This window comes from Microcebus murinus, chromosome 2 (genome assembly GCF_040939455.1).
Source record: "Microcebus murinus isolate Inina chromosome 2, M.murinus_Inina_mat1.0, whole genome shotgun sequence".
NCBI lineage: Eukaryota > Metazoa > Chordata > Mammalia > Primates > Cheirogaleidae > Microcebus > Microcebus murinus.
The window spans coordinates 92418058-92440374 of record NC_134105.1 but is presented as its reverse complement, the minus strand read 5'-3'; the positions used below and the strand labels follow the sequence as shown (position 1 = coordinate 92440374).

Below are 22317 nucleotides of genomic sequence, written 5' to 3'. Positions count from 1 at the left end.
TGTGCACTCAGTGGGTGTAGGGGTGTGGGGGCAATGGGAGAGTAGGGTAGGGGTGTGTTGGGTGTTTGGAAGGAAAGACTTCAGGCAAAGGGAAGAGAATATGCAAAGGCCCAGAGGCATAAAAGTTCATGGTGTGTTCAGGGATATGTCAGTGAGGCCTCATAGCTAGTGTCTGCAGTGCATGGGAGACAAGGCTAGCAGTTTAAGGATAAGGATTCTTTAAAAATCTTTCAGAGTTCCCTGTATGGCAGCAATTGTATACATGGCACCTTTTAACTGAAAACAGCAGCAACAAGAAGCACATAATGACAAAAATCCACTAAATTCAGAAACACTTTAAAAGATGTGGTGCATGCATGTATGAGGCTACGTACTAACTTAAAACTTAGGGTTCTTGGGTCCCTGCAATGTCTCTCCAGGCTCCCAGGGGGCCAACCAACAGGAAGGAGCTGAAGACTCCTGGTCTTCAGCCTGGAGTGAAAGTACTGGGGTCACACTGATAGAGTTGGCCTTGGGCCAGTTGCTCACCTTCCCTGAGCCTCACTTTTCCCAGCTGTAAAATAGGGCTAATGACTTGTGTAATGTGCTGTGAGGAGCCAATGAAATAATCCATGTGATAATGAGAGCTGACACATAGATCTCTCATTATATTATACACCTGGCCCTATACTAAGTACTTTATTAATTCACTTCACCCTCACAGCAATCCTATGCAACTGCCACTTTCATTATCCCCTTTATTATTTTTTTATAGCATAGGGAGGTTAAATAACTTGCCCAAGATCATACAGCCAGGAAGTGGCAAAGCCAAAATTAACCTATGTAGCCTGACTCCAAAGCCCAGGATTTTGACCACTCCTGACTGCCGAACAGTAAGTGTTCCATAAATGGTGGTAGTGGTGATGATGGTGAGGACAGGAGTGCCACATTGAGGGTAAGAAAGGACGGTCCTTTCCCTACGGGATCTCATTGTTTAGTGGGGGAATCAGAGTCATGTCTACCAGGAAAGAAACCTAGAAAGCAAGCAACAGAAAAGCAGGAAGAATGATAGCAATGGCTAACATTTATTGAGTTTACTCTATACCAGGCACCATTCCAACTGCTTTACATATATTAAGGCATATAACACTCACGCCCTTGCACACAAGTTTGTGCAGAGGAAAACTGGGCTCAGCAAGGGATAGGATGAGCCAGGGCCGCCAGCACTGCCCTCCCCCTGAGCCCTGACCACACTCTCTCTGTCCCCTCCTGCCCTCTGCCAGGCACACGTCCTTCAAGCGCCACCTGCCACGGCAGATGCACGTCTCCAGCGTAGACTACGGCAACGAGCTGCCGCTGGCAGCAGAGCAGCCCACCAGCATTGGCCGCATCAAGCCCGAGCTCTACAAGCAGAAGTCAGTGGATGGGGAGGACGCCAAGTCCGAGGCCACTAAGAGCTGCGGGAAGATCAACTTCAGCCTGCGCTACGACTACGAGAGTGAGACCCTGATTGTGCGCATCCTGAAGGCCTTTGACCTCCCTGCCAAAGACTTTTGTGGAAGCTCTGACCCTTATGTCAAGATCTACCTCCTGCCCGACCGCAAATGCAAGCTGCAGACCCGGGTGCACCGCAAGACCCTGAACCCCACCTTCGACGAGAACTTCCACTTCCCCGTGCCCTACGAGGAGCTGGCCGACCGCAAGCTGCATCTCAGTGTCTTCGACTTTGACCGCTTCTCCCGCCACGACATGATCGGCGAGGTCATCCTGGACAACCTCTTTGAGGCCTCTGACCTGTCCCGGGAAACCTCCATCTGGAAGGACATCCAGTATGCCACGAGTGTGAGTACAGCTCTGCTCCCTTGGCTTCCTGAGAATTTGCAGTTCTGAGTTGGGTGGGACATGTCCCCCACCCCCACACTCCCTAAAGACAAATGGGCCTTTGCCCTTCTGAATGTGAAGGGAATTCTGGAAACTGCCCGATGGCCCAGCCTGCCCTGGGGAAGTCCTCGCACTCTGCCCCAGGTTGGGGTGGTAGACAGCAGAGTTTCCACGCAGATGGAAGGGAAGGGAATTTTATCTATTGCTTCTGATTGCATGTTCTGAGGTGGTTCTTTCTACCTGCTAGGCCTCAGGTTTGCCACCTATAAAATTATGTTATTTGTCCCTTTGATCATGAGTAAGGGTTGGGCCAGGCCCATAGACTGAATCAGACAGCAGCATCTGCTGAGGGCATTGATATGTATCAGAAGCTTAGAATAGGCGGTCGAGAGCAGACTAAATCAATCAGGATGAACCAAGCTATGCTGCGGCAACAAACAGTCGTAGGATTTTGTGGCTTAAGGCAGCTGAGGTTTATGTTCTGCTCGTGTTACATGCACTTAGCAGCTTGGCTGGGGGCACCACTCCACCTTGCTACCCAGGGATCCAAGCCAACAGAGGCTCCATCTCGACATGTGCTCCCACAGTTAAACATTGGGGGCAAGAGGATGTGGCAGACCGTGTACCATTTCTTAAAGCTTCCACGCAGAAGCCACACCTGTCACTTCCACTCACATGCATTACCAAGCAAGACAGACACAGGGCAGCTCCCACTGTCAAGGGGTCGGGGAAGTAATGCTGCCGTGTGCCCAGAGGGAGATCTGCAAAGACCTAAGGAACAGCACTAACAATGACACACAGCAGAGTCCCTTCTCTTAGGCCTCGTCTCCTTGGTGCAGACTAGGAGATGAGGGAGACCGACCCCAAAGGAGACGTGGCTAATCCACACGTGACAGGCGGATGCTGGGCTGTTCACAATCAACTGGAATTAACCAGGGAAGGTTTCAAGGAGCTGAGGCTCAGGTTGGCTTCTAAGAGGAGGGAGGGCAGGTTTGGCGCTGAGAACCAACTGGAGAGGGCACATCCAGAGCCCTTGGGGTTGGCGTAGATGGCGTGCTCCGGCCCCCGGGTGGAGGAAGCTGTGTAGCGGCGATCTGCAGGGGTAGTGGTGCCCCTCTCTCTAAGCCCACCTAGGCAGCTGGGGTGTTTCCCTCAAGCTCCAGGGGCCTTGCATCTGGTGTCTTGAGTGCTAACTGGTTGAGTGTCATCCTGGATATGCCCTGTGCCATATCTCTGGGAAGTGGTGACCCCACTATGCCTACAGACCTCCCTTTGGACAGTTAGTTCTCAATATCTCTGTGCTGAATTTTTGAGGAGAAAGGCTTGGAGAATTAGCCCTGCTCCGGTGGGCAAAGGGTACGAATCTCAATTTGTGCAAAGAGAAAAAGCTTGATGGGCTCTGCTTCTGTCCCAGGAAGGGTGTCTGGGACACCCCGTTGTCACAGCTGGTGCTGACTTTGACCGGTCCAGTCCTGTGTCTCCGTGCTAGCCCCACCTTTGCTTTCCTGAAACGCTGTCCCTAAGAAAATCGAGAGCAGCCGGCGGCAGACAGACGGGGCAGGCAGACGGGGCGGATCAGAACAGCAGCTGTGTACCGGCCCCAGGCACGGGAGCTCCGCTCTATAAATCACTGTGAAGTTTACATCTGGTGCAGCTTGTCCCTTGTGATCTCCTAAGGCAGCGGCTTCATTGCAGTGACTCTACAGGTAGAGAAAAGCCACTCAGTTCTCCTCACAGTGAAGCCAAGGCCCAGGGTAGGTGGGTGAGGCCAGGGGCCGCAGGAAGCAGAGCTCACTCAGCCCTCCTGGGGGCCTCTTTGCTCCCTGCCAGAGCCCCCACCTTCGTATCACGAACTTCCCATACCCTAGACCTGCTGTGGCTGTCCCTGCCCCTGTCCCATCCCCACTTCCCTAGCTCAGCTTCCAAAGGAGGCAAGTCAACCCAAGTACACTGGACACATCCCCATCATCCCCATCATCCTCAGTCAATATCACCGTAGTCCTCCCCATCTCCTCCTCCTGAGAACACTGAGCCAGGCACCGAGGGGTGAGGGTGGGAGGGGCTGGGAGAGAAAATAGCCTCTTTGACCCACAGAAACATAATCTAATTACAGAGACAAGAAATGTTCATGCAATCAATTGCTGGCAATGCAAGGCAACAAATACTACACACTGTCTGCAGTTAAAAGATCCCTGAGTGTTAGGACAGCTGGGAAGGTCTCTTTCTTGGATGAGGACAATTAAACTAGGTGGGGAAAGACTTATATAAATAACCTGATAGGCAAAGGAGGAGGCAGCATTCTAGCCAGGAGCAGAGGGAGTCCAGACCCAGAAGTTTCCAGAGGTGCAGAGCCAGGGACCATGCCCAGACATCCTGTCTTACTTGCAGTCTGAGCTGGATGTTCCTCTCCAGTGAGTCCCCTGGGACCCTCCAGCCCACAGGCCTGGTTCTCAGGAGCAGGCTCATCACCCCGGCAGCCAAGGACTCGAGCAGAGGAGGAGGAAGAGATGCAAGAAAGCTGGTGCTTTTCCCCGTTTTGCTGTGCTGACTATAAAATTTTATTTTGGGGCCAGGGAGGCCCGAGTCACAGTCTCTGGGCATGACAGAGCACTCAATGTATACGACAGTACAGATGAGCTCAGTTGACAGCGGGCTCCTATTTCTCCCAAGTGCCCAATTCCATTCCCAGAGCTGCCCTTTGAACTCAAGATAAGGACCCCTGGCAGCTCCTCTGGCACAGGCAGGCTGGTCCCTGAGAAACGCCTGACCTTCCTGCCTCCTGCCTTTGCCCACAAGGTTCCTTGTGTCAGGCAGGCCCGGCCCCCACCTCTCTGCCCGGGCCAAACAGTCCAGTGTTCAGAGCCTGCCCGAAGCCGCCCTCCCTGTGAACTTCCCGTCTCACAACAACTGCCCCTCCGATATACTCTCTAGGTCCTTCAGTTATGTCCTGAATCATATCCTGTCTTGCAAAGTCCCCACAATGGCTCAGAAATGGCTGTGTCCCACATTTGACTTTCTCCTGCATTTTTCCTCAGGGCTGAGTGTAAGAACCCAGCACATTCATGTTAAATGACCAGCAGCTTCCTTAATGCAATGCAAACTATTTGTTGGTACCCAAGGACAGGATTATAAAAATGCAGTTGGTGGGGAGGTTAACCTAGGAAGGCTTCCTGGAGGAGAAGCTCAAGTAACATTTTGAAAATGGGTAGAGCCAGGCTCAGTGGGGAGAGGCCTAGCCTGCACATTCATTTAGGGGCCTGGTGCATGTAGACAGTTTGTGTCTGGGGTGGCAAAGGGTACCAAGGCAAGTCAGATCAGGCAGTCTGGACCAAAGCAGAGGGCCGGTGGCCCACAGGCTGAGCAGAAGGAAAGGCACCATGAGAAAGGGGCTTCAGGAGGCTGCCCTGTGGTCACACAAGTGCCGTGAATGGTGTCCCTGTTGGTTTGAAAATGCAAAGCCTGAAGCATTTGTGCTGTTTTCTCGCAGACACTCACTAGCCTGAGCCTCAAGGCTAATGAAGGGGAGGTACACACCCAGGGCTGAGCTCTTTGTGAATTGCAAATCTTAAGCCACAAGGGATGCTCACTGCCCGCCCCCCAGGTCATTCTGTAGGGAAGTCAGCAGCTGGTGCCCCACCGGCTGGGGGGCCAGGGGCAGGCACACCAGGCCTGGAAGGCAGTGGCCACTGCTATTCTACTGAATCAAGAAACACAGGCCTAGGAAGGAAATCTTGGGAGTTCATCACATCCATTCTAGCCCTGGGCAGGGCTGCCCAGTGCTCCTGCTGCCCTGCCTGCTGCCTGGCTTACCTCCGGGCCCCTGGTGGCGTCCCAGGCATTCCCGGGGATTTGCAGTGTTGCCACTGTGTCTCCAACCAGAGCTTCAGTTGGCTAAAATCACCCTGCTCTTCCCTCCCCTTCCTCTGCCCCCAGTCTCATTATTTCTATATAAAGCTGTAGATTTATCATTATAATAGAGCCGCCGTCACCGGGGTTTGCTAACATCTCTGTAATCTTGTAGTTATTGCTACAGAGGCCTCAGACCCCAGTGCACACAACTATTCCCGTCGCCATGCCTGCTCCTCCACTGCGGCGGGAGGTGAAGGCTGTAATTGGGGCCATAAATAGTGCTGTGTTTGGTGCACTAATGGATTTGGCCATCTTCCTGCCTCACCGGGTCCTCGCCAGCTTGGAGTGTGCATGTGTGTGTGTACGTCTATGCGTGTGCCCGTGTGTGTGTGTGTGTGTGTGTGTGTGTGTGTTGGGGGTGATGGGGCATACTGTATACTTGCAGGGAGCCTGGACTCAGGGTCTGCAGGGGAGAGGGGAGGACTTGTGTGGTGCAGTAGCCTCTAGCTATTGCACCACACAAGCAGAGCTGTGCAGAAAGAGCTCAGGCTTTGGTGCCAAACAAACCTGTGTTGCATTCTAGTTTTTGTACTTTCTAGCTTTGGGACCTTGAGACATTACCCTAACTGTGCCTCAGTTCTAATATCAGCAAAATGGGGAGAACAATGGCATCTAGCTCCTAGTGGGTTATCATATATAGTAAATGAAACTAACACACGAGCTACCTAGGACGGCACTGCCACAGAGCAGCCTGCTGAGCCCCGTCCCCCTGGCGCCTCCGCTGCTGACTCGGCCTGTGGGTCACCTTTGTACCTCTCCCAGGCCTGGCCTTCCCCTTCTCCCTAGGCCATCTAGTCTGACTGGTTGGTGGATATTATTCTTATTTTATTTCTTGTCTTAGCTATGCCATGTGTTCTCTGGGTGACCTTGGAAAAGTGACTTCCCCTCTCGGGGCTGCATTTTCCTCAGTGGTAAACCGTCTCCAAAATTCTGAGAGTCTCATCTTCTCAGCTTCTCGCATGGAGAAGTTCTTGGCCCTCTTGCTTTCACAGAACAGAGCTACCCAGTCCCTAGAGTCACCATAGCAGAGGCCTAAACCCTAGGATGACAGGCCACTGGGGAGAATGTCTAGACATGCCCTCTCCTCCCTTAAGATTCAGTTCTCTCTTCAAGCCCCTGGGGAATGTCCTCTAGGAGGCTTCTGCCACGGGGGAGGCCCCCCAACAACCCTTCTTCCTCCCATTGCGGGGAGCCACATTCCTATGCGGCACTCAGCCCCCTCCCAGCTCGCTCCTTTCAGATCACTGGGTATTTGCGGGTTGTTACTCACTGAGCTCCTGCTAGGGTCCAAGAGCACAATCTATGCGATCACATGTCATCCTTGCCACAACTCTTATGGTTGTCCACTAGATGTAAATAAAGAAAGGAAGGTTCAAGGTTAAGTGACTTACCCAGTGTCACCCAGAGAGAAAGTAGTAGAGCCAAGATTCAAAGCCCAGTCTTCAACAGAACCCATGATCCTTGCACTGCCAGAAGACATAGTTGCATTCATTGCTCTTTGGGGCAGAAAATGAGTCCCGAAATTTGCAGCTCTTCAAAGGATTCAGAAGAGTGTTTTGTTTTGTTTTTCTTTATGGGCTGTTTACATTCTCTCAGTCATCACAAAAGCTGGTCATTTCAGGGAGCAGGTTTTGTGCTGACACTTGGATTCCTTTACCTTTTACCCAATATCCTTTCTGTGGACATTGAGTTTGACTTTCATTCCTCTTTCCCTTAACAGATACTTGTTGAGTGCCAGCTATGTCCTAGTCAGTGCATGATTTGACCACTTGTTGAATACAGAGCCCTCGGCTGGGCTGTGGAAGGGATGGCAAAGAAAGAGCCCCCCACATCAGAGTGCACAGGTCCCCAAGCCCCCAAGCCCTCATGCACAGGGCACACACTCAGGGACAGACCGGTTCAGGTGCTCACAATACAATCATGCAAGCTGCTGTACGACGAGCCATGTGCGGAAGTGTTAAGGAAAAATGAAGAAAGGAAACCAGAGTCAGATGAGATTGCCTTGGAAAACCTTCTAAAAAAGGAAAGTTTTAGGCCAGGCTTTGATGACAGGAAGAGGGACTCAGAGGTGGAGGAGTATGTTTCTCTATATTCTTTGGATTGGGGGAAGGATCTAGAGAGAACTTCTCTTTTCTCTGTGTAATAACTCCTTGCTCTGTGGTTCCTACGCACTAGGCAGCAGGCTGGAGTACAGCGACTTCGGCTCCAGTCCAGTCCTCAAGGCTGCGGAGTCTGATGGGGGGGAGGGGCAGAAAGGAAAGCAGCTCTGTAGTCCTGGGGACACACGGGTCCTCCCTGGCCCAGCATGTCGAGGGAGGGCAGGGCTCCTGGAATGAAATTGCCTTCTTTGCCAGAAAAAATTTCAGTTGCATCCTCCTCTCACACCCACATTCTTAAGTTAAATGAGATCTAAGAGTGGCTTTTTCAAGTAGAGCCAAAGAATCAGCGTATTGATCCACTGTGACTCATTAAATCACCCTGGGCTGAAAGCCTCCCAAAAGCACATTGACCAGCAGCTGACACAACGCCTTCTAAGTGTCCACCTTGGATGTCAGGCTCCCAGGTCCATCCTGGGAGACCCGGGAGGCAGGAGCAAGAGGGAAGTGTACTGAATCTTCATCCACTAAACATGTCTTCAGTGAGTCTGCCAAGAACATTCTAGGGTCCTAGAACAACTGTACATTGAAGAGACAAATACAGTCCTGGCTTTCCAGGAGCTTACAGTTGAACAGAGGTTTCAGAGCAAGTAAAAATGTAATGGAAGGAACACAATTATTTAAATTGCGTTGAGAGGAAAAGGGGGAGATAGAAGTGATTATGGAAGCTGGCAGAGTGAGTGAATGGGATGAGGGATACAGGTGGTGGGAGGAGAATTCAGGAACCAGAACTGAGCTTTGGGGAACACCCATAGCCGGGATGAAGGAAGAAGAGGGGCGGCCAGCAGAGTACCACACAGGAGGAGATCCACGAGAAAGGAAACTGAGGATGCTAAAGGAGGAATAGTTTGGGAACTATTCACTCAGGAGTTACCTGTTTGCGCACGGGCTAGGTGCCAAGCACAGTCCTAGGCACTGGGGATGCGGAAGTAAACACAGTCCCTGCTCGGGGAGCTTGTGCTCTAGCGGAGGAAGGCAAGTGACTAATATAAACAGTAGGTCTGAGGTTGACAAATGGCAGGGAGAGAATAAGGCAGGGAGGTGTGATAGGGTGGGGGGGGTGGGGAGGGCGGGTTGAAGGAGATTGCAGGGTCAAACAGTCCCTCAGAGAGATCTCCCTGAGAGGCGCCATTTGAGTAGAGCTGAAAGGTAGGAAGGAGAGAACCATGCGGGTATCTGGAGGAGAGGCCCAGGCAGAGAGAAAGACAAATGCGAAGAGCTCGAGGTGGGACAGCACCTGGCTTGATCAAAGAACACCAGGGGACCAGTGTGGCTGAAGAAAAAGAAATCGGGAGGGGAAATGGCAGAAGATGAAGTGAGAGGTTAATAAGGCTCTACAAAGGTTGAACAAGATTCCTTCAGCTGACAGGCCGGGATTGGACTCCTGTATCCAACCAGAGCAAAGGCAGGGGAGTCCATGGGAGGCCTTTGCCATAAAAAAGAGACCAGAGTGGCTTGAACAAGGAAGGTGGTGGAGATGTAAGATGTGGCTAATTTCTAAATATGTTTTGAGAGTAGAACCAGTGGTATTCACTGACAGATTGGGTGGAGGGTTTAAGGTGTAGAGAAAGAGAAGGAGAATCAAGATTTTCAGACTGAGCAACTCAAGATGGAACCACCATTCATGGAGCTGGGGAACCTTAGAGGAAGAACCCAACTAGGGAGGAAGATCAGGAGCTCAGATTTGGACGGTTGTATTTGAGACATCTTCTGGACATCCAAGTGGAGATGTTGAGGGAAGTTGGACATAGAGTCTAGAGTCCAAGAGAGAGGCCTTGGCTAAAAAAACAAATTTAGGTGGTATTGGCACATAAATGGTGTTAAAAGCCACGAGACTAGGTGTGATCCAATGGGAATAAGTTTAGATAGAAAAGAGAAGAGGACACAGGAACGAGCCCCGGACTACTCTAATATTAGATGTGGTAGCCTTGAGAGAAAACCAGCAAAGGAGACTGAGAACTAACAACAGTGACATAGGAGGAAAGCCAGGAGGGTATATGCCTCAGAAAACAAAGAAAGTGTTTCCAGAAAGACAGAGGGAAGAATCTACCATGTTAGATCCTGTGACAAATCAAGTAAAATAAAGACTGAGAAGTGACTATTTTGTTCAGCATCAAGGAGATCATCATTGGCCTTGACAAAAGCAGTTTTGGTGAAGGCTGATTAGAAAAGATCAGTTGTGGAAGATTGAGACATAGGTTGTGTTATTTTAGGGAAACTTTAGCAAAGGGGTAGCTCTTGAAATGAGATTTAAAGGCCTAGGAAGATGGGTTTGGCAGTGTGCCAGCTATGGGCCCTACCTTAGGGAGAAGCCAGGGTGGGGGCAGGGGGTGGAGTAAGCAGCCCCAGTGGAGAGAAACTCTGGGCCAGGGCCAAGACCACTCATTCCATTCCATTCCGGAACAGCCCTACAGGCCAAGCACTCCCTTAGTGAATGATGCATGAAGGTAGCCAGCCCTGCCACCCTCTTTCAGCAGCCCAAGTGAGCCCTGGCTGTGGCCCTCCTGGCTGCCTGACCCCCACCCACCCGAGTCAGAAGCCACCTGGGTCGCCAGCAGGGCTGCAAAGCTCCCTGTTAACCCGCTGCCCAGCAGCAGCTGCAGAGCTGCCTGATTGTCTTTGCTAGAGGTTCATTTGCCGCCACTCCCTCGGCCCGGCCTCATTATGCCCGTTATTCTCTGCATTGCCTGTCCTCCTCTAGCACCCCTCCCTCAAGCCGGTGGGTGGAAATGTCTATTCCCCACCAGTTTATGCCTCCCACCCCTGCCAATGCAGAGGACACCTGGGGGGAACCTTTGCTCCCTCACTGCAGACAGGAAGAGCCTCTGGTTGCCTTCCTGGGAGGACGTCCTGGTCAGATGGGAACATCAAGCCGGGAGCAGCTTCTCCTGCTCCTGACCTCAGAGCTCACATCCTGTCTTGACCAGGATGAAACTGTGGGGACGGGCACTGAGAGTTCAGTCCCTCTGTGCTCAAAGCTCAGATTCTGAGAATGTGGCTCATCATGTCTGGCCCCAAGTTCTAAAACCAATAGGACTTTTGACTTTTCTGGAACTGCCCAATGAGCCGAGGCTCCTCCAGAAAAGGACTGCTGAAAATCCATCAAGAACCCAGAAAGGGAAAGAGGAGAGGTGTGGAGTCCAAGCTCTGTCCCATGGGCAGCCTTCACCAGGGCCCTCCATGGTCTGTCCAGGAGCCGGGCTGCACACTCCTAGAGTTGAGCGACAGCCGGTCTCCTCAACCATAGGTAAGAACTCCAAGGCCACAGCTTTTCCTCCTGCAGCGATGGATGTGCACCAACCCTTCCACACCCTTTCACTTGGGCCAGTTGGGACCAGTAGCTGTTCTTGGGCCCATGGGGTTAAAGGTTTCCCATGTGGTGCTGGAAAACAAAGCTAATCGGTCCAGACAGGGCTCTGACCTGGCTGTAGGCAGAGTTGCTCAGCTCTCCTGGCCTCGGGTGTTCTTATTTAAGTTGTTTCTAAACTTGGCCTTTCACAATAGGTCTTTCCCTGCAGCTGCAGAAGAAACGGCCTTACGAAGCTGCCGGAGGCCCAGACAGTGGAGACAGTTCCACTCTCAACCTTGACAAGCTCCCTAGCTTCCAGACAGCGCCACTGCCCACTCAGGCTAGCTTCCTGCAGGGCCTGTCTCCCTCTGGCAGCCAGACCGCGCCCCGGCTTCCCTCCCTCCTCCGCTTGCAGCTCACTGCAGTGCAGAGATGGTGGGCAAGCCGACCCTGACCTGCTCCTGGCCCAACATGTCCCTCATTAGTATGCTGTGTCTCTCGGTGATTCTCTTACAAGAGAATGAATGGGAAATCATTAGGCAACAAGCTTGTGCATCAACAAAAATCTGCTCCTCCAACACCAATGCACTTCCTGCGCTTCCCCCCACCTTGCTGCAAAAAGCATATGCACTTGTCTTGTTGCTTCCATCACCTAATAACACACAGTGACATTTTCTCTTGGACAGAGATTATTTGGTCACAAGGGAAGCAACAGCCAAACATCCCCCCTGGGCATTGTCACAGATGTTTCAAATCCAGGACTCATTCAGGAGGAAGGGACTACACCGGGTTCCCTGGGTCGGCAGCAATGCAGGGAGACTAGGGTCATGGGGTGTAACTATGACCGGAATAGCACCGACTCCAGAGGACTGGAGCAGTCCCTGAGAGGTTTCTCATTTTCCTGCAGACCACAGTGTTGTGCCTCCATGTGTCCATGGACTTGGGGAAGGTCAGGGCTGGAAAGAGCCTTGGAGACGATCTGGCCCAACCTCCCCCTGCCACAGATGAGCAAGTTGAGACCAGAGAAGTCACATGGCTTGCTCAGGGTGGCTCAGTGAGTTTATGCCAATCTGGACCCCAGAGCCAGGTCCCATGAGAGCCAGTGTGTGCCCTTCCTGCAGCCTTCCTTGTCTTCAGCTTTTTACAGGGGATTCTCTGGCTCTGTTTTTCGCTCACTCCTCCCGTCTTTCCTTCCCAGGGCCCTGCCCACTCACTGCCTTCACTCTGTGCCTGGGAGCCTCTGTGTCCTGCAGGGGAGAGGTGAAAGGGAGAACTTGGAGTCCAAGCCTCAAAGTATTAAAGGGCCCAAGCAAAGACTACAACCCCTCTGCCAAAAGTTAGTCTCTTCCCTGCGAGGAAGCTCCACTGAAACTGGAAATAGGCAAAACAACAGGCAACATCAGCAGGAAAACCAAGGTGGAAAGAGGCCATTTATCAAAGTGCCTCAAGCCTCAGCCAACTAACCCCTCACCCTAAACCTCCCCATTGTACATCCGTATTTATATCTTAGAGGAGGACGGAGAAAAGGCAGGCAATAGAGTCTAAGTCAACCTTGTCCGGTTGCTAGCATATTTTTATGGTGTTTCAGTGTCAGCAACAATATAGAAAAATACAGTCTCTACAGCAGCCAGCCTTCCCTCCCCACCAGCCCTTCTCCCCTGCCAATCCTATGGCCATCTGGTCCTCATTCATCCTCATCAGTTGTCCCCTGTAGCCACATTTTCCTCTCGTGTCTGAATTGACACCTACTCATTCTCTGTGAATATTTAATATCTTCCTTCCTGGACAAAGTCTCCGAGACCTTGAGGCTCTCTCTAGGGCCACACTGAAACCTGGGATGGAGAGCTTTCCATGGAGTCCACGTGGCCTTGGGATGAGGGAATTAGGGTAGGGAAAGGGCCCCTGGGATGGGAGGCGATAGGGCAAGGTGTTCAAATGTTCACCCTTCTCTGGCCAGCACAGGCTGGCCTTGCCCACAAGCTTGATAGCCTGAGAAACACTAGTGATTGCTTGGGAAGACTGTCGTTTTAGAGTTCTACCCTGCTGACGGTCTGGCCTTGACACAGCTTGGACTTAACCAATATTCTCTTAACATGAGACTGTTTTCTCTAGGAGCTGTTTTGTATTTTCTTCACAAAGCATGTGTCTCAGGGTACTTGGGGTGGGAGGGAGTGGGAGTGAGATCAGTAAGGGGCGAGAACAAGACTCAGAGGACTGCCTGTGTGCAGAATTCTGATTGCAGGTCAAGCAGGGCGTCTGCTGGGGCCTGTCGGCTTTCTGTGTGCCGGGCTCTAAGCGCATCACCCCACCCCTGCAGGGGGGACTATGGGATTATCCCATTTCCACATGCGGCAACCCAGGCAGCCTGCTCATGGTCACAGGGCCTGTGAGTGGCAGGAGTCACACCCAGCCCTCCTCCATCCTGCCTGTCAAAAGCCAGTAAGCAGGGCTCCCAAGATTCCTGCCTCCTCCTGGGACAGGGAAAGCGTATGTGCTGACGATCCCTTCTGGCACCAGCTTTCTTCCTCTTCTGAAGTGCTGTCCCCCTCTTGGCCTCTGATGGCTTTTTCTTCATGACCCGCTCTCAGGACACAAGCCTCGCTCGCCACACCCCAAGCAGCACAGAGTGAGCAGCAGCACTTAACCAAAGGGAGGTGATGGGAGGTGCTGTTCCCACGCCCACTGCCCGGGTGCAGCAGGCAGCTGCAGCACCTGCCCCACTCCTCCCTGCTCCCTCCATCCTATTGGCTCCTCGCCAGCTGCCCCCCAAATTCCAGGCCTCACAATCAAACACACACACACACTCTCTTTAAGTTGCCCTTGGGCAATTTAGTTTTCTCCAGCCCCAGCCGGCTCAGTGCCAGCCCAATCTTCCCACATTGCAAAGGTTTTTAGTTGGATAACTGGCCACCTTCTCCAGGAGCAGCGGGGACCCTGGCATTGCTATGTTGCCTCTGCCAAGCTCCACCCTCCATTGAAGGCAATTGTGGCTTTAAATGGCATTTGTTTTCTCCCGTTACCTTAGAGTCGCCACAGGCATTCTGTGGGGCAGAGAGGCCCCTCCTCGGGGGCTGGTGGAGTTGCCACCTGAGACAGACAGGGGCAAGCCACTCTCCATCTCAGCCCCTCAGTTCTGCCAGTCGGCTGAGAATAAGCCAGTCCTTCCCACCAAAATGAGGCCTGGAGGGAGGCCCCAGCCAGGTAGGAGGGTTGGTTGGGAGGAGGAGACAGGGAGGCCTCAGCCAGGAAGGAGACAGGATGTGACAAGACCACAGACAAATGTCAAGAAAAGAGAGGTTGCCACTCCACAGAAATGGGCAGGGAGCTGCCAGGGAAGAACCCAGGCAGGGGCCTGTGCAAGTATCCCGGCTTTTTGGGGCTGGAGCCCAGTGGCTGAAGACTCAGAAGGCATTGTCATTTGTATTGTTTGCGGTCATCTCCTTTTGTTCACCCTTAGCATTTAGAGAAGTCCTTTTTTACAGTGTCAGGCTAGTTCATGGATGCTGTGGGAACCAGGAGTAGGGTTCAGGGTTATACTTGGGTTGCAGCTTTAAAGAGAGTACACGGGCCAGGCTCGGTGGCTCATGCCTGTAATCCTAGCATTCTGGGAGGCCAAGGTCAGGAGTTCAAAACCAGCCTGAGCAAGAGTGAGACCCCATCTCTACTAAAAATAGAAAGAAATTAATTGGACAACTAAAAATATATAGAAAAAATTAGCCGGGCAATGGTGGCACATGCCTGTAGTCCCAGCTACTCCAGGGGCTGAGGCAGGAGGATTGCTTGAGCCTAGGAGTTTGAGGTTGCTGTGAGCTAGGCTGATGCCACGGCACTCTAGCCCAGGCAACAGAGTGAAACTCTTGTTTAACAAAAAAAGAGTACATGGACAGAACATGAAGGGGCGGCTAACCCCAAAAAGAAAAAAGGGGAGACTTTAGAGAGAGACAGGGGGCTACTGCTTCGGCCACCCTGCCCCGCTGGCCAGCCTTCTCAGAGCCCCTCTCTGCTGCCCCCCGAAAGTCTCTGTATTTGTTTGAATAAGGGAGGTCACCTCCTTGTGAGGAGCAGAGTCAGAGACTGGCCCCATCCCACCCCTGCTTACTCTAGACCAGCGCTGGCTTGGGGCTCCTTCCCTGCGGGGCTGAGTGAGTCCATCCCTCCGCAAGCCTTTGGTTGACTCATATCTCTGTAGTGACACATTGGACCATGTGCTAGGAACAGTCCAACTTCCAGAGAGAAAAACAGCTCTGGTGGTGTGTCATGACAGCATGATAAGCATTTCCCTTGAGAAGCTGGGGACAGAGCTGGCTTTGTGACTTGAGGCACCTGCTTGAAAATGCCTCCCCCACACTGTCAGCACCGTCTCCAGCTGAGTCACTCCTGTGGGCCCCGCCAGAGTGACTCTGCGAGGGGCCCTGCCCAGCACCTCCCCAGGACCAGCACCCAGATGAATCAGCCGAGGGGTGGCGGAGAGTGGGCAGGAGGGTCCCCAGGACGGCAGAGCCCAGCACGCCTAGAGGGCCTGGGAGGAAGGGAAGTGGAGCCCGGGGGAGACTCTGGAGCCGGCTAACTGTTCTGTGAGGGCAGGCCCTGGGTGGGCACTTTGAAAGCGAGGGGTTAGTGCTCCAAAGTGACTTTTATGGGGGAAATCATGAGGACCAACCTTTCTTGTTGCTTCTCTGGCCTTTTTGGTAGGTTTGGGGAGAAAAAGAGGCCGGGGGAAAGGCAGGCAGTGAATGCCTCTGTAATCCCAAGTCCTGCTGACAGGGCTTTTTTTTAGTAAATCCTATCCAAGACTGGGCAGTTACCCAGCTCTCTTTAGGGAGAGAGTGTTCCCTAAGGAAAAATATTCCCCCAACCCCATTTTGGGGAACTTTTACCAGGGAAATTCTGGCTGAACTCCTGTTTTCTCTTGCGTGAGATAGGAAAGGAGAATCTCAGCAGAGGTCCCTGCTGCCCACCTCGAGTCTGGCCAGCTGGAGCCAGTCCTGGGGGTCCCTGGGCCAGATCCCAGGCAGCCCAGTGCGTGTGTGTGTACACGCATGCACACACATGCACATGCACGTGCATATAAGCACACACGTGTGCACACATGTTGGCTCTACTACACACTGGGGAAGTAGCGTGGGGCTTGTTCCCATTCAGTCTTGTTTGACTGGCTTTTGTCACTCCTCCTTCCCCCCAGAGGACTCCACCTGCCCCTCATCCAGAGAGGGACACTCTTTGGCTCCCCTAACAAACTGCGCTTGAAAAGCTTTTGAGGAGATTTCGTGTCCTGACGATTATACAGCTTATTAATACCCACGTGGGTGGTTATAACCCAAAGTCCCTCCACTTCAGGTTGTGTCTCTCAGGCACTGAGAAAGGAGGATGAAGATTTGTCTCTTCCTCATGGGGAAGCTGAGGCACTGATAAGGGAGTAGAACTGTTCAAGGCCACACACTTAGCCTGGAGCTGTCACTCAGGGTCCCAAGACTCCTGCAAGGGATGCAGGTCCAAGGGCAGACGTGGTGCCAGCCCTTCACCTGCAGGGCAGCAGGGTGGGGAGCCGGGGACAGCTGCTTGCACCTGCCTCTGCTATGTGCACCCTGTGTCACTTCTCAGCTTCCTCCTTAGTGAGATGTGTGACAGTCATCTCTGTCACAAGGTTGTGATTAGGATGCAATAAAATTTCATCAAGACAAAGGGCCTTCCTAGGTTCTTGCCACAGTTTTTGCTCCTGAGTCTAACACCTAATATGCTCATAAAGACATTTCCAGGGGCATTATCTCATTTAACCTCTTCAATACTGGAAGAAATCAGTATTTCCACTTTATAGATGAGGAAAACTGAGGAAATTCCCTGAAGTCATACAGTTTAAAGTCATAGAGGAGAGAATAAAAAATGGAGACCATTTTCTTTATACGCTGTCTAACTATAATACATTTTACCCTTCTTTGCCTCAAGCCAAAGTATTCTTCACATTCTTGTTTTAGATACCTTGAAAAACACAGAAAGCCACAAAAACTAAGCCCATTCTCTCAAGAGAGAGAATTAACATGCAGATAAAGCCCAGGATCCTCCTGTTGCTCAGAAGGCCCTGTGAATGTAGCAAGGAGCTCGCCGAGAGTTGAGGGGTGGTGTGTGGCTGGGCCGTGCCTGGGAGCTTCTGGGATTAAGTGATTCTGGAATATGCTGGAACGAAGGCAAGGATGTGGTATGGAGAACAGGAGGAAGGAGACCATCATGTGTGCAGGGCTGAGGTGGCACTGTGAGGACGGGCTCGTGAATCTGCAGGCCCCAGGCCAGCCTCCTCCCATGGACCATGGATGAGGAATGAGGCCATTGCTCATCTATTATCAGCAGGTCCCCAAGTTCCCTGAGATGTTAGGAGTGGGAATGGCCACAGGTTATGAGGTTGAGATATCCTAAAAGACTCTGGAGAGCCCCACAACCTCACAGAGATCTGCAGACCTTCCCTTGGGGGGCATGGTGGCCCGGGAGACATCACCTGTCCCTCTGTGGCCAGTCAGCTCCCCTGTGGGCAAAGCAACAGGGACAGCTTCAACTAAGGCCCTGCCTCCAGGCACAGGCACTGTGAGATCTGACACAGCTTTCTTCCCCCAGCCAGGGCAGCAGTAGCTGCTCCATTAGGCCACACAGCTCTGAGTGTCTTCCCTGTCACACAGGAATGGGTCACAGCCAGCCAGGCCCTCTTTACCAATCCCTGGGTCCAGACCACTCATGATGCAGGCACAGGGACTCCATCTTGTTACTAATATTAATGACAACAATATTAATAACAAGTCCACCTTGCCTTTGTATAGTACTATTGAATTTACAGAGCCTTTTTGCACACGTCTTATTTAATCCTCAGCAGATCTTTGTAGAAGGAATCATCCTAATTCTGCAGACAGAGAAAATTAAGCTACGATAGACTAAGTGAATTGTCTGAGGTTGCACAGCAAGTAATAAAAACTTTCATTGATTTTGTCCATCACCTTGTGTTGCTACAGAAAGGACTGAGCTAGCTCACAAGATATATAACAAGATTAAAAATACATTTAAAACATCATACAAAAGTAGCAAAAGGATAAGCGAGAGAATATAACATGGAGTCCAGGGAGGCCACTACATAACATGCCAGCCTGGCCGTCCAAACGCTGCTGACAGGCAGGCCACACATTTGACTTAAATCATTCCAGCAGCTAACACAAAAAGGTAAATACGGTCGCAGTATTCAGTGTCCATTAAGTAATAACCAACCAGATGCTTAGGAAAAACAGGGCTATTCCTGGTTTCAGGACAGGTTAGAATTTTCTGCTGAGAGCTGTGCAGAGAAAAAGCATCACATAATGAACAACATCAAGGGGCTAGTTCAGAGCATCGTATTTGAATACGATGCACATAAATTTGTTGTGACAAATAAATGAGACTCTTTTAAAGACGTTTTTAAAATCAAGTTATGGAGAGAATGTATAAAGCCCCGGTCACACCCCACTCAGCCAGGGCTCCAGAAGCACCAGGGGACATCAAAGCATTAGGGTGTGAGTGTGGTGAGTATATTCTCAGTGATGATCTTTAGAGAACCAACCTGACTTGGCATAGTGGTTAAGAGGGTAGGCCCTGAGGTCTGGCTGCCTGGGTTCGAGCCTCATCTCCCTCCTCTCTAGCTAAGCAGGCTGGTTAACTTAGTATCTCGGTGCATGTTTGCTCATCTGTAAAATGGGGGTAAGAATAGTCCCTATTCCATAAAGTTGTGAGGATTAAAGGAGAGAATGCACATAGAACTCTTAGCCAAGTTCCCCAGTACACAGCAAGTGCTCAATGAATGCTAGCTGTGAGTGGTGTCTTTAGGGTCCTTGTTTATCTTCATCCATACCATGTTAGAGGTAGGCAGTCCCCGGAATGCAGGGTTCTCGCTTTCCACTGCCACCCGTCAGCCTCGTTTAGTTGTATGACCCCTACAGCCCTGACCCCTGGCCTTGCATCTCCTGACCCCTGGCCTTGCATCTTGTAGGTGCTCAATTTATGCATGTGGGGTGGAATTGGAAAGTAAGAGAAAGGGATTCCAGCACTCTGGGAGGCTGAGGTGGGCAGATTGCTCGAGGTCAGGAGTTTGAAACCAGCCTGAGCAAGAGCGAGACCCCATCTCTACTATAAAATAGAAAGAAATTAATTGGCCAACTAATATATATAAATCAGCCGGGCATGGTGGCACATGCCTGTAGTCCCCGCTATATTCGGGAGGCTGAGGCAGGAGGATCACTTGAGCCCAGGAGTTTGAGGTTGCTGTGAGCTAGGCTGACGCCTCGGCGCTCACTCTAGCCTGGGCAACAAAGAGAGACTCTGTCTCAAAAAAAAAAAAAAAAAGAAAAGAAAAGAAAAGAAGAAAAGAAAAGAAAAGAAAAGAAAAGAAAAGAAAAGAAAAGAAAAGAAAAGAAAAGAAAAGAAAAGAAAAGAAAGGGATTCCAGTCTAGTCTGGGAGTTGGAAAACTCCATCTAGAATCAACTGGGCTACACAGCCCTTCGAAGCTTCAATTTTCTGATTTGTAAAATGAGAAGGGATCTTTGTAATCTCTGAGAACCCTTAAGCTCTCACACTGATTATCACAGAGAGGTCTTTTCTCTGCAACTACTACCTGCAGAAGGGGCTTGGTGGGAATTCTTTAAGAGAGGCATTAGGCAGACTGGTTCCCAGCCTAGTCTCGAGGACAGGCTGGAGCAGAGCTGCTGGGTGCTTTGCCAGGGCAGTGGGGTGGGTGGAAGGCGGTGATCACAGGTCTGCAGGAGCCGGGCTGGGTCCAGGAATCTGTCATTTCTCATTGCTGGGCCCGGCAGGAAGGGGCTAAGTCTGCCTGGGAATGGGCTATTTCCGCTCCTGTTTGGGGCCCTGTCCCATTGCGGAAGGGTTGCCTCAGCCGACACAGACAGGAGATGGCTCTGTCTGGTGTGAGGGTAGAGGCAGATGGGGGCGGGGGAGGATGGAAGAGGTGAGAGAGGAAATGCTGGCTGCCGTGTGGGAGGGCAGGGAAAGCTCAGCATCCTTAGAGAAGGAACCTGAGCCGTGGGGACAGACAGGGGACACAGGCCCTTCCTCAGCAGCAGCAGCAGCAGCAGGAACTCCAGGGACACACAGCCCGAGGGCCAGGGTATGGCCCGTGGGGTATGGCCCCCCTTGACTCCGGGCAGGCTGTTCCTGAGCAGGGAGCTTCTCCAGGCTCGTTCAGTGCAAGAGCCAGTTTCTCTAAGGGAGGGAAGGAAGGATCTGAAAACTTCTGCTATGGAGCTCAGGCACGCTGCTAGCCCTGGCTCTGGGACCAGGGCAGGCCAGAGCCTCAGCTTCTCTACGGGTCCCCCTCCTCCCTGCCCCAGGGCTGCCTCCCAGCCTGAGCCTCTCTCTCTGCTTCTGTGGCTCTGCACTTGGTGCCTGGAAGGGAGAAAATAACCATTAGTGTCACCTGCTCACCAATGGGAGACATTAGCTGGCTCTGGCAGAACATGCAGCCTGTGATTTTTGGAGGAGTTACAATAATGGAGCTAGTCTGGCATTTTGTCATCGTGCTCCTGGGTGACCAGAGGGGGAAGGGAGCCTGGGGCCTGGTTCAGAACAACCTCCCGGCACAGAGCTCGGAACCTCGCCGGGCATCTTTGGCATCCCGGCCCTCTGCTCCCTCCTGCCTTGTCCTGTGCCCCACACGCTGCTTCTCCTTGCCGTGACGCACTGTCGGGGTGCAACTCGGAGACGGCTGAGGCCAACTCAGCCCCCAGGTGTGGCTCCACAGCAGGACGGAGAGGGAGGGCCTGAAAATCGGATGAAGTGTTTGAAGTTTGCTCCATGCCAGACACCTTAAGTGCACACATTCATTTATCCTCATGGCTACCAGCTTTATTGAGGAGGAGGTGAGGTCATTTGGCACAGTGCGTCCAATTCACAGTGGAGGAAACCACAGCTCAGGGAGGCACAGTGACCTGCCCTACCTCACTCTGCTGGTGAGCAACACAACCGGGATTTGAACCCAGGCCCCTGGCTCTCAGTTTAATGTTTCCCCTAAGTTCATTCTCTTGCTGGGACCACCAGAACTGAAGCCTGGAGCTTGAGAAGACCCGCAGGATGCCCTCGCTAGTCCCTTAGTTGAAGGTGCTGATGGGCAGGGAGGCACAGGGCTGGGAGGGGAGAAAGAGGCAGTCTGCAAATCAGCACAGTTTCTTTCCTGGCCCTGGCGCCAGGAGTTGCAGCCTCTGAAACCCAGGCTAGAAGATATTCTCATCCCCACCCTCCACCCAGGGCCAACCCCAAGGCAGCTGCCCCTTTCTCCTCCTCTTGCTGACTCAGACATCCACAGGACATGCCTGGCCCCTCGGCTCTCCAGGCAGATAGACAGCACTCCCAGTGTGTCCCAACGTGGCAGAATGAGAGGCTTACTAACGGATTGTATGCTTGCTACCTATGAGTCTTGGTTCTTCTACTAGCAGTTGGCCACACCCTCCCTATGGTTTCCTCATATGCCTCCAATCAGGACCTTAAAGCACAGGGAGTACAAGCTTGACAATACTGCCCATTCTCAGAGAGGGACAGATGTCAGTGACTTTTATAGTTACACAGCAGGAAAACGGTAGGTAGGGCAGGGACTAGAACCCCAGGTTCTGCCCAAACCCCATGCACTCCCACTGAGGCTGTTTGTGCCAACTCCCCTATAGCACACTATGATCCCTCCCTCTGGATGAAGAGCCAAGACCCCAGCTGCCCGCTAGACTCCCAATCAGGAGTTCTTTATTGATGAAGATGAAGGCCACTAAAATGCCTTAAAAAATTGGAAGGCCAAGGAAACTGAGTTTCTTGATTTTGGAGAAGAGGCGATGGAATAAAATCTGATAGAGCCTTTGAAGGCATAATGTCTAAGTTATGATGGAACTAGGTGGGGACCAGCAGGGAAGGGCTGAGTGCCCGGAGGCTCTGGTCAAACATCAAGGAGAACTTCCTGAGCTCCAGGATGGCAAACACTGTGAAAGAGGCATTGCTCGTTAAGGTTAGTGTGGTCCTGCTTGGAAGCTGAGACGGACGAGTTGACCATGTGCTGCCTAATTACACATCATTAGAGTTGCCTTGCTCTGATTCTTAAAGAT

General features: G+C 51.9%; 1 protein-coding gene across 3 annotated transcripts in view; it reads left to right on the top strand.

Annotated features, from left to right (window-relative positions):
* Positions 1-22317, top strand: part of SYT6 (synaptotagmin 6) — a 62536-nt gene that overhangs the window by 14312 nt on the left and 25907 nt on the right. For all 3 annotated transcript variants that reach the window (XR_001157443.3, XM_012778415.3, XM_012778419.2), the window contains exon 3: positions 1263-1821. Coding sequence is in view for 2 of the 3 variants with exons in the window: in XM_012778415.3 (XP_012633869.1) it covers positions 1263-1821 (559 nt within the window). In the remaining variant the exon portion in view is untranslated. The remainder of the gene's footprint in view (positions 1-1262; positions 1822-22317) is intronic.